A 17076-nucleotide genomic window follows, 5' to 3' on the forward strand; every position below is an offset into this window, starting at 1 on the left:
CCACAGGTTCGCAATTACCTGTGCACCAATTACGCATCATTGCGGCACCCCCCTCGCGCGCCGGTAAATGCCAGGTGATAGGCCTGAGCCATTAGCTCTGACAGGCCAAGGGGGAGCAGGTAGGCAACACACACAGTATGGGGCCGGCCATCACACCTTGCTTAGCTTTGACGCAGCCAGCTGTCCAGGGGTGGGGGTGATAGGAGGGCGGGCCGGGGAGAGTTGAGGGGAGGGGGGAGTGCGAACTATGATCGTGGTTAAAATCTTGATTTGACGTATCGGTGGTCCTCAATTGAGCCCGAAGTCGACTTCTCAAAGACTTGGCGAAGTCTTTTTACAAAAAAAACTCATTGCTAAAGCTCCGTGCGGGCCATCTTCGCGAAGTATACTTCGCGTAGTCGACTTCGCCCAGTTAAAGGTCAGGCTTTAACACGAGGACAGACCAAGGGGGGGGGGGGGGTGTCTCATAGACAATACACAAAGCATGGGGCCGATCACACATCACACACAAAGGGATATTTTGTTTTGTCTCTGGGCAGGCTATCACACCTTGCTTAGCTTTGAAGAAGGGTGCAGAGGGATACGGGGGAGGCTCAGGTGGGAGAGGGTTACGGTTGGTTGGTTTTGCATGTCCCTTCAACCTAGTTGGCTATTCGGGACCGTTTCAATTTTTGTTTCTCTTCTTCATTTATCCGGTGTTTGAAACCATTTACATAAATGTAGGTCTATTTCAGTCAAGTGAAAGAGAGTCTAAAGAAAAATAATCATATCTTTTCAGACTTGTTACTTCAAGTCATGTTAACAAAATCTTGATTTCTTTTGAAAGGTAATGTTAAAGAGTGTAAAATGTCCAATGGAAGCTCTGGCCGGGTATATGAGAGGGTGGTACAAACAGAGTCTCAACTGGTCAAGCATCAGACTATCTTTTTGCAACCCAACACGCACCGCAGTGACACAATTCTATATGGGAAGGGGCGGTAGTTATACGACTCAGTCCACTTGCCTGTCTGTTGTGTTTTCCTCCGAAAACGGCGTATGGCTACCTAAATGGCGGGGGTAAAAAACGGTCGTACACGTAAAATTCTACTCGTGCAAAAAACACGAGTGTACATGGGAGTTTCAGCCCACGAACGCAGAAGAAGAAGAAGAAGAAGTCTGTTGTGTTTGCGAACTTTTAATTAAAACCCTTGCAACTTTTGTTGCTTCTCTCTTAGTCGTGCTTTACAATTTGTTTCTACCCACACATGCTTTTAGTACTAATTCTTCCCATCCTGCAGATCTTATTCTCCATCCTTGTTTTCAAGGCTGATTTATGATTTCCTGGGTTTTCAACTCCATCTTTTCCTAATGGGGTGGGTTTCCTGGGCGGATTCATTATTTCCTCATTCGAATCTTGGTCTACCTGACACTTTCTGTCTGGTCGTTATCTGGATAAGTTCGCATTTTCAGGGGATGCAGCAGTTTATTACCCCGATATACTTAGCTACGAGATTTAGAATTCTTCCGGTTTGACAAGAAACTGTGCGACGTATATCAGCATTTGTCAAACCAACACGGACGTTGTTTTGCAAACATTTTCTCCTCTCATCTCTGTACTCAGTTTCAAAACTTCCCGTCTCTATTTCCGTCGCTCTCAAAATTCTATACCTTGAACTCTCTGCGTTGCCAGAAGATAGTTATGCCTTCTACTCAGTTCTAAAGCGTCCCTTCTTTCTCTCTGTTTGCAGGAGATGTTTGATGCCGACAGCCTGCCAGCTCCAAGCTCCAAGCTGCGCACCAACATGGGTCTCATCCGTGGCGTGAACAACCGCAGCCCTCATCACTATAGCAACGAGTCTGTGACCTCCAACGACCCTGACCTTGGTCCCCGGCACGTGCCGCACGACATGCCGACCACCGAGGAGTGTGACAAGTTCCGCCACCTGTTGGAGGACCGCTGCAGCGTAACGGCCAGGCTGCAGCAACGGCAACTGCAACAGGAGGGACTTGGGGGCCCGCTTGCCCGCAAGGACTCTGAGGGCAGCCTGGAGAGAGAGCTTGCGCAGCTCAACAAGGAGATGGAGGACATCCAGGTGGAGTGCCAGGAGATCGTAGAGGCTCACCTCCTCAAAGAACAGCACCGGCTCATACAGGGCCTGCAGCCACAACCCTTCTCGCCTCAACAGCTACACAACGACAACGCCGGTGCTAGTAACGGCCATGCCGGTCTGAAACCTGGTGGCGGTGGTGACACTCAGCGCAGTCCGCGCATCGTGCCGCGTATGGGGACACGCCTGGACTGCATCAAGCACATGCAGGCCCTGGATCAGTTCGACTTCTGGTCACAGCAGCGCCGTATGGCTCTGGCCGCTGCTGCTGCCGCAAGCGGCAGTCACGCCACACCCAGCATGTCGTCCGGCACTGGGACGTCGAGCAGCCGGTCCGAGCGTGACAAGGACCAGAGCACCACCAGTGCCTACAACACGGGGGGCGAGAGTTGTCGCTCCACCCCCCTCACCCTGGAGCTGAACGTGGCCAGCGACGAGAGCGAGAAGGGATTCAAGAACTCCATGCTGTGTCTCGCGCCCTCCGCCGTCCCGCCCCATTCCTCCTCCGACACGGAGAAACAGACTCAGACCCCGACGGGCAAGACCCGGGGCAGCTCCAGCGAGGACTCCGGTCAGGGGGTGAGGGTGGCGGTGCCTGGCATGACCGGTCAAACCGTGGCGGACAACCTGAGGGCCGGACTGTCCAACCAGGCCGAGTCCCTGCAGGACCTGTACATGCGCTCCGCGGACGTCATGTACACCAACCACGCTAACCTGCAGCACACCATCGCCGTGCAGCAGAAGATCTTCCAGCAACAGATGGACAGCCAGAAGCCGCGACATCGCCACAGCAAGAACGCCAACGCTCCCTCTTCGCCGAACTCTGGCGGCAGTGGTAGCCCCAGCTTGCCCTACAGCGCCACAACGCTGTCCATGGAGGAAGCAGCCAAGCAGCAGAACCCCAACGTCACGACGCCTTCGGACAGCGGTCAGATGGAGTGGGTGGTCAAGCGACGACCGGACGGGACCCGCTACATCACCAGGAGACCCGTACGCAGCAAGATCCTGAAAGAACGCGCCAAGAAGATCACAGAGGAGAGGAGCGGCATGACGACAGATGACGACGCCATGAGCGAGCTGAAGACGGGGCGCTACTGGTCCAAGGAGGAACGCAAGCGCCACCTGGAGAAGGCCAAGGACTACAAGCGCCGCAAGGAAATCGTCATGAAGCAGCGCATGGAGACGCTGAAGGAGGGCGAGGAGAAGAAGGAGGTGAACATTGTGGAACTCAGCCACCGCAAGATGAACAAACACAAAAACAAGAAAGTGTTGGACAACTTTGTGACGGTGCAGGAGATGCTGGCTCACGGCAGCCGCATTCCTGAAGGAAAGACCTACAACCCGTTGCTGTCAGTCACCACTGTATGACCACGCCCCTAGCTCCTGGCCCCGCCCACTTCCTGCCCAATCCCCGCCTCTTTTTGTCAAGCCACTGTGTTCTGTTTGGAAGTGGAATGTGTACAAAGATTTGGAGACGGTATCCACCAGGATGAGGTGACGTTTTCGGTGATGTGTGCGTACTATTCACGATCACAAAGAGACGGAGATGTTCCCAAACTGAAAGCTTTCAGATTCAGTGAATATTTGCAACAGTGTTGCTTCAGCCACTCGGTGGTTTGCTTTTTTGGTGTTTGAGAGAAGTGTGTAATGTGTCACAAACACTGTGTAGACTGTCCTGCCAAAACAAACCAGGCTCACGTTCGTCTCTCACCCTGTGCTTTAAAAAAAACTAAAACATCATTCGCTTCACGTGCCTACTGCACGTGATCCTGTGCCCTGTATGTTCCCAATGACCTGTGTTTTATGTGTGCGCATAAAATGACTCGCGCTTTGACCTGCTTTGCCTTTAAAGCTGACAGTGGATATTTCGTAGCAGGCTGAGTGTAGAAAGTGACGTCAGTGTACCGCCAGTGTACTGTGACAGGTTTGATGACTTCACATCGCTGCCCATCGCATACTTCTGTGCACAGGATTTTGTTCAACCCGTTGACTTGAACAGCTTGCTGTGGATTGTTATGCTGAAGAACGACTGCTGTGAACAGTGTTTCAGAAAAGACAGACCGATTTCGAAGTGTGTTCTTGCAGTCTTACTCTTTTTAAGAGACGCACAGATTTTGTGGAGAATTCTTTGATTAAGATGCCGCTTTTGTTAAAAGATGGAAAACAAAAGTCTGGATTATGATTTCTGTCGGCGAGCAAGTCCCTGGAATATGTTCAGTCCCACACACTACCTCTGAAGAAAGGGGTGTGATGTCGGCGAGCAAGTCCCTGGAATATGTTCAGTCCCACACACTACCTCTGAAGAAAGGGGTGTGATTTCTACCCGTGTTGAACACACTATGATACAAACACAGACACAGTCGTGTATTGGTATGGCGTGTTGGGTTACCCCATTCTGCCAGGAACTGAGTTTCTTCGTTTGCTGATATGGACATACTCCGTTGCATCTGGTCACTGAAGTATTTAATCCAATCTTTGGTGTTACATGTATTTTCCATCCATATACGTATGTTATGCTGGTGGGTGTTCATTGGCTACGAATAACTATGTTTGTAAACGGATGTTAGCGTGTGCGTGGACAATGAACAATTATCCAAGTTGCAAGATATATGACGTATACTCAGTGCGTAATGACGAAAACGGTGACAACATTTCTTAATGGAGAGGCGTCTTTTGATTGAATATATTTGTTTATGAATGCCGTGTAGGAATAAGAGTTTCGAGGAATGAGCCAGATCAAGACTTTAATGGTTTGGAACTAAGTTATAAACTCTTCGCTTGTTTTTGGTTGTATTAAACTGTATTTTAAAGATCAGGTGGGTGTCTTTATTGTAAGCATACGTTTGATCTTACGTGGTGGTCCCTTAATACTCGGGATATGTAACAAGTACATTCTGGTCCGTCAGTTTTGAACAGAAAATGAAACGTAAGAAACATCGAAGGGGCCACAGATACGTGCTTCAGTGGAAAGACACATGTATACAAGCCATCTATCATGGTGTTTTGGTCCCTCAGCTATCCCTCAAGCAAAGGAATAATGTCATTTTTGGCAGACTCTCAGTTTCGAATTTCTTAGAGTATAGAGCAAAAGGCCAAATACCCGGATTTGTGTCCAATAGGAAGACATTGCCAACTGTGGCTGTTAAAGTCTAAGCAGTCATACAGTGCCCACTCCAGATTGCGTACTTTTCATATCGCTAGCTCCTTCTTGCCTTCGATTTCAATGTTTTAGACTGATACTGAAGAATACTGCGAAGAGTTTATTTGTATTCCCTTTTGAATTTGAACCTATTTCGACGCGCAGGGGGTCGTGATTTCCTTTCGCTGCAATTCACGAATCAGCAGAATGACTCATGTCTTTAATGGTACCTGTCGTATGTTCAGTAGTGTAACAAATGTTTGTTTTGTTTGTGGAAACGGACGAGCACATCAAGTTTTGTCGACAATTAAATTCGCAGGAGTACACAAAATTCGTGTGTAGTTGTACGAATGAAACACGAAAACAGCAACGCGGCAAATTTTTCGTCGATCTATAGTTATTTCGTTTGCACAAAGTCTGCGACGCAGGAAGAATTTCTCAGATCTCTGCAGTATGATAAAGACTATTTGAGATAGTTCGTTTTGCGGTATTGAAAAGTGTTTTTAGTTTGAACATACTTTTTGTTGAACAGTAGACAGGCATACCCAAGAGGTAGTGTACATGGTTTTCTTTGACCTCTGTACAGACAGGTACCCTGTCTTGTGTCCCCAATCCAAATTGTATAGGTGTACATATTATTACTCATCGCTACCTTTTATGCCTGTTTGTACATGTAGTGAACGAGCAGAGTGAGTGACTGAGCCCTACTTACCATAATATATGTGCAATATGTGTGCGTGAGAAAAGTAGGTATTGCTGTGATTGAGAAAGAAAGTTTCACGGACGAAGGAAGGACAGCGTTTGTAAACGTGGTGAATTTTGGTTTCCTTTGTTTTGCTTTTCGAAGAATGTTTTTTTTTGCCAGGAGTAGAACTAAATCATGATTTTGCCCGGATTTGGTAAAAGATACGATAGCCATAATGGGGGCGCGCTTGACATACTATTCAGTTTCGTACAGATGTGGACGTCGCTGTATATATATACGAAGGGTAACATAGATTATTTATTTGTACACAGTCTGTATGTAAAGCTACATGAATGTACATGATTTGTCCAAAAGGTGTGTCATTTGTATTGTCGATTATCCATACTTGTAAGTATGCAAGATATTTTGCGAGTGTGTACATTGTCGTTTTCTTTGAGGTCTTGCGTTAATTTGCAGCGGTGAAAGCTGCTAACAAGTTTTGTTGAAATGACCGGTAGATTACGTTCAGTAATGCAGTACTCGTTTTCGCTTAGAAAGCCACGCATACTAGGTCAGAATAAATGTGGCTTTTCAAAGTGACCCACGCTTACTAAGGAACAATACGTGATGCGTCATGAATGACTTATTCTTCTTTTTCAAAACAAGACGAGTTGAGTTAGTATTCGCACGTATTTTCTTTTGTGATTGATTTCAGAAATGGTTCTGGTTTGAGTTTCTGACCCTTTTTTGTTTAGGTGAGTTGTTTGCAGAAATATTTTTTTTTAAATTACCAGATCAGTTACCAGAGAAATCCAATTCAAAACGGTCGAAATTCATCGGTTCAGGAAATACAAGTTGAAATATTAGCAAAGGTTTTGGTGTCCACTAATTTTTGAAAGATAAATCATTTGCCATCGTTGAGTACATCAGTGAATAATGTTTGAGAACTAAGGGCTTTTTGTGTTGACGACCTTGACAGAACACAAGATATTTGAGTGTTTAATGACAAGACTGCATGTGTGTGTACAAAACATCGTTTTGATCAAAATGGCGGATTGTTTCTTTAGAAACTTGAACACTCAACTGTCCGGCCTACATGCAGGAAACGGACAAAGAAGCATACATGAAATATTTGCTGGGTGAGGTTTCACACAGGTTTCGCGAGTGTCATGACTGATGTATGCTATGGTTTTCGTTTCATAGCGCAAAGACCTCAGAGAGGTTTCTGTTTTCATTTCAAAGAAAACTTTATTTTGACCCTGAAGCTCTGGGTTCCCCCGAGTACAGGGGCTTCGTGAAAAATGACCACCACTGACCTTTTAACCTCTGCAAAGCTCTCCAAGAACTGACCCTATCCGTATTTGCTCTTCAAATCTCCCTTCAAATAGTTGCTCCACGCAACGTTTTCTCTGCTCCAAAGTAAAACCAGCTTTCCACATTCGGCTCTTGAGGCGGTTTCTTCGGCTTTGTGACTTTAACACGTTGTTGGAACGATCAAGCAGATATAGTGTGTGTTTGTCAGACTACTTTGAACCCGGAAGGTGTAACGATTCAAACCTGAAGATTGTTCGAGGAGAACTCACATCGCGGAGTCTTTCATTTATAAACACTAAGAAATGAGAGGCGCGAAAATTAAATAAACACATGCCACAAATTGCACGTTTTTCGTTTCAACACTGAGGAAAGAAACTTAAGGCGCAAAATTTAAACACACGCCTAAATTGCATGGTTTCCTACACGATACAGTAACCATTATTTTAACCATCAGAGCGAGATGGCACTAAAGTTCTCACAAACAAAAACACGCCTGTTACTATGGTGGGCAGTGTAACTTAGAGATGCTCTATTTTTACCTAAAGTGTGGAGGCAGAAATTTCCGTGGTGGTTGTTGTGTAAAAGAGTGGAGTATGCTTGTTGTGCTGTCACCAGTCTGCTTGTCCGTCTGTCCGGCGGACGGTTTGTGAGGTGATATGAAGAGATTTCAATAAATTATTGTTTTGTAATTGAATCATTGCTTTGTTCAGCTTGAAGTTTTCTGTGGGGGGAGGGGTAAGTGTGTGTGTGTGTGTGTGTGTGTGTGTGTGTGTGTGTGTGTGTGTGTGTGTGTGTGTGTGTGTGTGTGTGTGTGCACGGAGATTGCATACCTACAACGTACATAGACAAGCACACATTATAAATTTGAAAATGAACCTGCAACACACACACACACACACACACACACACACTCACATACGCACACACACACGTACACACACACGTACACACAAACACACACACACACAAACACACACACAAACACACACATACACACGTACACACATACACACACACACACAAATAACGTGCCTGCAGTGTCACTAACGCAGACCATCAAGTTCAGTTTCAGCTCAAGTAGAATGGGCTAAAAATGCACCTTCCTGTGAAGGTCTGCCTTGTCCCTGTCGGCTCTCGTTCATATCAGTAGCACCTCTAGCTGGAAAAATACCACTCCTCGCAAAAAGCTTGTACAAAACAAAGACAACAAAGACAAAAATACTAAGTCACTGCTTGAATCTAAGTGATCATTCATTCCCGTATCATATTCTTTAATCTTCTCAGTTATGCCCACAAATGCACTTAACTTGCCTATCTGGAACATTTCGGATTGAAGATGCACGTGACAGTCGCTAAAATGGGGGTCCTGGTACCCGCCAAAAATCGACCCGACACAAACGTTACATTCCAATAAAAACAAAAGCGAAATTGTCAAACATTCAGCAACGTTCACGTTCGGAAAAAAGTCCAAACAGTTTATTGTGTTTGGCTATTTAGTGGACTTCTTATTATGTTATACTATTCCAACTTTCTTTTTTTTTTTGGTGGGGGGAGGGGGGGTCAATGTATGCGGAAATACACGACAATAAGCGCTTTTTTTTAACAATGTCACGGGGTTTTGCTGTCAAACTTTCAGGACGATATTCTAACAAATAAGATGCAGAATGTCCAACTGTTACAAGCATTTTTTCAGATGTCATTCAACTTTCCGGGAAAAAAATGTGTGCTTGTTTCGTGACTTGCATCTTCAAGATTTACAACAGCAGTCGAAGTGTCTGCTTCAGAGAGAGAGAAGTGCAGTGGTATGCAAAAGTTCCTCCTTGGCCCCCCAAAATCTCACAGAAATCACAATCTTCATCCGCTCAGCCCAAACACTAAGCAGATTCCACAGTAAATCCTGATGAATGGCTGCGCCAGGTGAATTACAGGTAAATAGCGAGGAAATTGCAGGTGCTCCCTGTCTGACCTGACCACACTGGGGATAAAGAGATCAGGCGCGAGACAGAGACAGATCGGGCGAGACAGAGACAGATGCCGGGAGGGGATGTGACAGAGAAAAGGTGACAAAGTTGAGGTGAGTGACGCAGGTAAAGGGAGAGAGGTCAGGTAAGGGAATAATGACGAAATAGTGGAGTTGTTGTCCTTGGTGTAATTTTCTTGTCAGTGGTTTTACCAAGGGCTTTGGGGATACTACATGATCGGAACATAATGCTGTCAGTATTCAGAGTGGTGACTTGCGGTTGGACACACGCACACATACATGCACTCACGCACTCACTCACGTACGCACGCACGCACGCACGCACGCACGCACGCACGCACACACACACACACACACACACACACACACTTACCTCTGTCTGTCAGTCTCTGGGTTTTTTTTCTGTCTCTGTATATCTCTGTTGCTGTCTAGGTCTTCTACTCCTCTCTCTCTCTCTCTCTCTCTCTCTCTCTCTCTCTCTCTCTCTCCGGCTTTCTCCACGCGCACACCTCGTTTACCTTGCTCGACCCCGCCCTCCCTCGTTGCTTGCATGTCATTGGCTTAATTGTGGTGTAACTCTCTTTGTTTTGTTTCCTTCCGTCAGTCAAAGGTCAGGCGCATTTCCTGCATGTTTCCACTAATGCCGGTGCCAGCCTAACATTTTCAATGTCTTGAATGCGTTAGCAAATCCATTGTTTTGCGACTGGGGAAATGTCAAAGTTTCGAAAAACTGCAAGATTTAAAAGGTTTGAAATGCCAACTGTTTTAGAGCGTGGCAGTATTCTGCAGCCGCGCTGTGTATTTTGAATCAGCATAGGCTTGCCCTTTTCCACTTCGCAAAAAGCGAAAGGTTTTTGATGCATCAGTTTAGAACTTGTTGTTCTTGTTTTCTTATTCTGAATGTACGAAATATCAGAGGGCAGTTTCATAACGGCTCTAAAGTAAACAAAATAGCTTTGTTTTGCAACTTGACATCTTTAAAATCACTACTACATTGAAGCGTATGACGATGAATAATTCTGTTTTCCGCGCGCGCGTGTGTGTCTGTTTCTCTGTGTGTCTGTCTGTGTGTATGTCTGCGTGTCTGTGTTTGTCTGTTTGTTTGCACGTCTGTCTGCCTGGAGATTGCTGACGCACCTGCCACTAAGACATCTCCGTGTCTGTATAAACACAGCACACACTTTTTTGCCACCCTTCAGGCCCATGTGTTCAGCGCCAGACCAGGACGGTGTAGGCTAATGTTAGAGCGCGGAGCTGTAATATCTCAACACTGACCCTGCCTTACCTGTGTCTGTGAGCCTGTATGTCTGCCTAGCTGCGCCGCGCGCACGATTGTGTGTGTGTGTGTGTGTGTGTGTGTGTGCGTTCGTGTGAGTGTGTGTGAGAGTATGCGCGCGCGCGCACGAGTGTGTGTGTGTGTGTGTGTGCGTGTGTGTATGCGCGCGCGTGTTAATTGTAAAAGTTTGTGTGTGCGCGTGCGTGTTTGTAAAAGTTTTATAGTACGTATGCCTTTGTCTGTGTTTGTCTGTTTGCCTGTATGTATGTCTGTGTTCACGACACGGAATGCTCACGCAACACCCATTATAAAAAGCAACTCTGCAGACTTTCCTCAGGCCCATACGCTGCACGCCAAAGCAGGTGTGGGATAATATTTGGGCGGAGCAGCGATATCTCAACACCTACCCTTACTGGCCTGTCTTCGGGATATTACCTGATCTTGCTTTCGCCAAAGGTAAAGCCCCCTTCCCCCCAACTCCCTGTTACTGCTCCTCTGGTGTGCGCATACGTCTGTGCCGGGTTTTTATCTTGTTCTTTCTTTCTTTCTTTCTTTCCTTTTCCTTGCGCTATTCCAACTTCTTCTTCTTCTTCTTCTGCGTTCGTGGGCTGAAACTCCCTCGTACACTCGTGTTTTTTGCACGAGTGGAATTTTACGTGTATGACCGTTTTTACCCCGCCATTAAGGCAGCCATACGCCGTTTTCGGAGGAAGCATGCTGGGTATTTTCGTGTTTCTATAACCCACCGAACTCTGACATGGATTACAGGATCTTTTCCGTGCGCACTTGGTCTTGTGCTTGCGTGAACACACGAAGGGGGATAAGCCACTAGCAGGTCTGCACATAAGTTGACCTGGGAGATCGGAAAAATCTCCACACTTAACCCACCAGGCGGCCGCGGCCGGGATTCGAACCCTCGACCTTCCGATTAAGAGGCCGACGTCTTACCACCCCGCCACAGCGCCCGTCGCTATTCCAACTGATGATCTTCTTCTTCCTTGTCGTCGATCTCTGGATACATAGAACGTTTTCCTGCGTTTCAGGGGTCCCCAAGCAGCGTCTGCTTTGGTGTTGTGGGTTCCCACCACGTGATTTGCCTGATGGCAGCGTGGACTGGGCAATCTCTTCTTCTCCTTCTCCTTCTTCTTCTTCTTCTTCTTCTTCTTCTTCTTCTTCTTCTTCTTCTTCTTCTTCTTCTTCTTCTTCTTCTTCTTCTTCTTTTTATATTTAGTCAAGTTTTGACTAAATATTTTAACATCGAGGGGGAATCGAAACGAGGGTCGTGGTGTATGTGCGTGTGTGCGTGTGTGTGTGTGTCTGTGTGTGTGTGTGTGTAGAGCGATTCAGACTAAACTACTGGACCGATCTTTATGAAATTTGACATGAGAGTTCCTGGGTATGAAATCCCCGAACGTTTTTTTCATTTTTTTGATAAATGTCTTTGATGACGTCATATCCGGCTTTTCGTGAAAGTTGAGGCGGCACTGTCACGCCCTCATTTTTCAACCAAATTGGTTGAAATTTTGGTCAAGTACTCTTCGACGAAGCCCGGGGTTTGGTATTGCATTTCAGCTTGGTGGCTTAAAAATTAATTAATGACTTTGGTCATTAAAAATCTGAAAATTGTAAAAAAAATTAAAAATTTATAAAACGATCCAAATTTACGTTTATCTTATTCTCCATCATTTGCTGATTCCAAAAACATATCAATATGTTATATTTGGATTAAAAACAAGCTCTGAAAATTAAATATATAAAAATTATTATCAAATTTTTTTTTCGAAATCAATTTAAAAACACTTTCATCGTATTCCTTGTCGGTTCCTGATTCCAAAAATATATAGATATGATATGTTTGGATTAAAAACACGCTCAGAAAGTTAAAACGAAGAGAGGTACAGAAAAGCGTGCTATCCTTCTTAGCGCAACGAATACCCCGCTCTTCTTGTCAATTCCACGGGCACTGCCTTTGCCACGGGCGGTGAAGTGACGATGCTACGAGTATACGGTCTTGCTGCGTTCAGTTTCATTCTGTGAGTTCGACAGCTACTTGACTAAATATTGTATTTTCGCCTTACGCGACTTGTTCTTCTTCTTCTTCTTCGTTCACTCATGTTTTGAGCACGAGTGGAATTTTACGTGCATGGCCGTTTTTACCCCGCCATTCAGGCAGCATACGCCGATTTCGGGGGAGGCATGCTGGGTATTTTCGTGTTTCTATAACCCACCGAACTCTGACATGGATTACAGGATCTTTTCCGTGCGCACTTGGTCTTGTGCTTGCGTGTACACACGAAGGGGGTTAAGTCACTAGCAGGTCTGCACATAAGTTGACCTGGGAGATCGGAAAAATCTCCACTCTTAACCCACCAGGCGGCAGCGACCGGGATTCGAACTCACGACCTCTCGATTAGGAGGCCGACGTCTTACCACCACGCCACTGTGCGCGTCTGAACTGGGCAGTCAGACTTAGAGAAGGTCATTGGCTAAAAAAAATAAAATAAAAAATAAAAAGGTCAATGCATCAAAATCTGTCCACTGTACACAGAGCTCCCATGCGGTTGATGTTGGTATGTGACCAAGTGGAGGGATGGTCATATCTCATGTCAAAGCCTGACCAGATCTGAGAGGATGAGGCCAACTGATCTAGGCCAGAGACTATAGAGTATGGAGACTGTATACTCTATAGTCTCTGTCTAGGCTCCCCACAGTGCGCGTCCCTGCGTCCTATACACACTAGAAGCCGAAAACACGTACTAAAAATGTATGGAGGGGGTCCCGGGACGCACTAAACTTTAAAAGAGCGGGTCCTGGGACGCTGTAAATTTCTGATATCGTGCGTACCGTAATTACAGGGACCCTCTATGAGGGCTGTCCGTGGGGAGCCCTGCTGATCAGTTTACGAGGAATGTGCCTTAAATTATAATTATAGTACTGGGCACGTTTCATGTAGTCTTCTTCGTGACAAATTTGCCCACAAACATTTCCTAAAGGATGTCGCAGGAATAAAAGCTTGAAAGTTGTATCATCAGCCTGTACAAGAAATGATCATAAGGCCAAAAAAAAAATAGGTGTGGTTAAGGTAACATAGCCAAAAAAAATAGGGTAGGAAGGTAGGCAATCACTTCTTTTTTTTTAAACTTTTTTTTCTAATGTGTACAAATTAAACCTACTTGACAGGAAAATAAGTGTGCGACTCGAGCGCTTTCGCTTTCATTGCGTTTTCTGCACTCGTTTTTTGTGTGTGTTTTTTGACAAATGTAATAAAAAGTTATAGGGTCGGCCCCTAAAAATAGGGTAGGTCGGGTTACCGTAACCACACCTAATTTTTTTTTTAGGCCTAATGATTGTGCAGGTTTGGTCATAGCGGCCCCGCAGAACATTAGCGAGACGGTGTTGTCAGTTCTGCATTGTTCTTGCTTTGACCTTGCCTCTGATCGCACTGGATAGTCTATGACTCTTGGACCCATCAAAGGAATTCCCACGGGGATGGGAAGAGAAGGAGAAGTTTCGGTGAAGCGAGAATTAGCCGTTTAGGGTCACATCTCTTGCAACTTGACCTTCCCGTGTCCGTTATTGTCAACAGGTGTACTTGGTTTGAACACGGCAATGGAAATACACATTCTTTCTCGCGTAAACGATTATACAAACCCCTACATATCTGTTAATGCTTTTGCGAAGATTACGAGGATCTACCACAACAACAAAATTCAACAGCCACGCTGATTCCCAGGCTTCGCGGCATGGGATCGATTACTGCACCTCATATTGTCAGCTTTTGATTCTGTGTCTTGAGTTCTTCGTTGTTACAGCTATGGCCTTGGATCTGATTGTTCTTGCTAGTCTATGACCTTTCAGCAGATCAAACAAATTCCCACGGGGATGGGAGGAGAGGTTTGGGGGAAGAAGAATAAGCCGTTAGGATCTTATCCTACTCGCAACTGGACCCTTTGTGTCCGTTATCATGAGCAGGTGCACTTGGTCAGAAAACAGCGGTAGAAAGGTACTATCTTTCAACAGTTCCACGGCCTCTTAGTTTTTGCCCACTTCTCAGGACTATGTCGCGCTTTTCTTCTTTTTACTACTTTGTTCAGTGTATACATTTCATCTCGTGTAAACGATCATGTGAACTGTTACAGATCTGTCCAAGCTTCTACGTTGGTAATGACCATGCTTTTCAACATGTGACATTGTTACATTCCGGCCAAACATCAATGGGATAGCCTCCCTGATTTCTGTACAGAGTGGGTCATTTTTGCTGTACTAATTTATGGGATTGACAATGTTATCAGCTTTGAAATAACCGCATTTCCATTCTGCACCGCGTTTGTGGTATTTGTCCAAGAATATCATTGCTCTTCCGCATCTCATGTAAAATCCTGAACAGCATTTCTGTGGTGATAATATTATACATAATCCCGTTCTGCACAGAAAGCAGCCAGGTTGTTAAGTTTTGGTAGGTCTCTAAGTGGAATGGTGAGCCAGTTCATGCCATGGGAAAGTCTGGAAACGATCCGTGTAGAATCTGTAGTGATGCACATGATAATTTACCCGCGAAGCCGAAAGAACTTCAGTCTGTCTCTTACAGCTCACTGTGGTTGTAATACTGTCCCGAAACACTGAAAGAATAGCTCAGAGCTACTCAAAACAAAGACTCAACCTCGTCAGTGTACTGCCAGTACTTATATTCTCCGTACAGGTAAATCCGGGGGGTGAGGAGCCGAAGACAAATAGCGGCCGACAACTGCTGCAGCCGATCACACAGGCCGTGGGAACACCGCTACGGAGTGCACGTGCTGGCTTCAATGAAGGTCAGGTGCCTTCTGGAGGCAGCGCCGGTTGTGCACCTTGCGAGGTGGTGAAACAATTAATCATGGGACCAATTAAGGATAGAAGGGGCGAAATAGGCCTTGAATGGAGCTGATGGATAGTTATGAGAGAAATAACACACACACACACACACACACACACCGGCACACACACACACACACACACACACACCGGCACACACACACACACACACACACACACACACACACACCGAGCAGGCACACACACACGAACACACACACACACACACACACACACACACACACACACACACACACACACACACACACACACACACACAAACTCACACGCTTGTTGTAACACACTTTTTTGGCAATCGGTGTTAACCTCTAAAACTTAAACTGTGTTGAATTCAAACTACTCGTATTTTATCAAGTCTTTTTGAGGACCTGAAGTGATGACTGTATATCGTTACGTTTGTGATGTGGGAGTGTGTTTAAATGTATTGCATGTTAATTGTGTTGAATTGTTTTTCATGTAATCAGCCACATGTTGCACAAATTCGTTATTGAGATTATTAAATATAATGTCTCTGTTCTTGTCTTGTATTGTAGTGTATTGTATTGTATCATATTGGATTCTATTGTATTGTATCATATTGTATCGGAACAGTAGAGATGAAAGACTGAGTATGGGAGAAATAGTAGCAAATGGTGTATGCTTATCTTCGTCTTCTTTTTAATCTCTTGTCATTCGAGGGGTCAGTTCGTTAGTCAGAGTGACCGTTGCGTCAAAGATAGTACCCGTTCCGATTTGTGCAGTGTACCAGACTCAGGGGAAATAGGTACTTTAGAACACAGTTGACTGCAAATATGTATAGGCTGTCTTCGTGTCCTGGCGGCCACAAAAACATCATGAGTTATTCTGTCAGCCGGTGTAACACGAGAAAATTACTCCCACGAGATTTTTACTCCGGAGTAAACATTTCGTACGAAAAAGTTACTCCCTTTACGAAAAAAGAACTCCCCCATTGCACGAGAAAATTACTCCCCAAGACAGGTGAGTTCCGAGTAAACATTTCGTACAAAAATGTTACTCCCCTGACGAATAAATAACGAATAAATTACTTCACCCCAACTGTGACACGAGCAATTTAACTTCCCATGCCAGGTGTACGACATTTTTACTCCCTTGTCCCCTGTTAGTCTTGGTGGTGGAAGGGGTGGAGGGAGGGTAGCGCGACATTCGTTTGCCCGATATCACTTATTGGCATTATCCCTTCGCCCGCATCCCATTTTTGCGTACGAGATTTTGACTGGAAGTAAAAAATAAATGGGGAGTAAAAATTTCGTGGAGGGAGTAATTTTTTCGTGCCTTGGGGAGTTCTTTTCTCGTACGAAAAGTGTACTCGGAGTAAGAATTTCGTAAGAAATATTTACTCCGGAGTAAATTTTTCGTGGAGTAAAAATGTCGTATTACACCGGAACCTCCGACATCATGCCAAAAGCCGGCCAGTGACTCTGGGACGGTCGACAAGCCAGGGGTCAGATGCAAATGCGTCAGATCAGAAACTTGAAGTATGTGTAGGTGACCGGGGGCCCGGGGAGCTCAGGTGGTTAGTAGAACCTAAACACGCATGTATACACTTCATCTCATCTGTATCTCATCTTTGTCGGGCTAAAACCCGGGAATATGCCCCTAATGGGCGTCAGATTTGAATAATCTTATCCTCCTCGTCGGTGACCGAAAACCGAGGCATGAGAACAACACCGTTTGCGTTTTATGATTAATTATCTAGTTTGT

The 17076-nt window shown here is 45.4% G+C and overlaps 1 protein-coding gene across 1 annotated transcript in view; it reads left to right on the top strand.

The window, feature by feature from the left end:
- LOC138965630 (E3 ubiquitin-protein ligase PDZRN3-like) overlaps nucleotides 1–5015 on the top strand; it is a gene marked incomplete in the record, with an annotated part of 190687 nt that extends 185672 nt beyond the window's left edge. The window contains 1 exon segment of the mRNA XM_070337805.1: nucleotides 1728–5015. Coding sequence (XP_070193906.1) covers nucleotides 1728–3455 — 1728 coding nt within the window.
- Nucleotides 5016–17076: the final 12061 nt, after the last annotated feature.

The sequence above is a fragment of the Littorina saxatilis genome, linkage group LG4, assembly GCF_037325665.1.
Source record: "Littorina saxatilis isolate snail1 linkage group LG4, US_GU_Lsax_2.0, whole genome shotgun sequence".
In the NCBI taxonomy this organism is placed as follows: Eukaryota; Metazoa; Mollusca; class Gastropoda; order Littorinimorpha; family Littorinidae; genus Littorina; species Littorina saxatilis.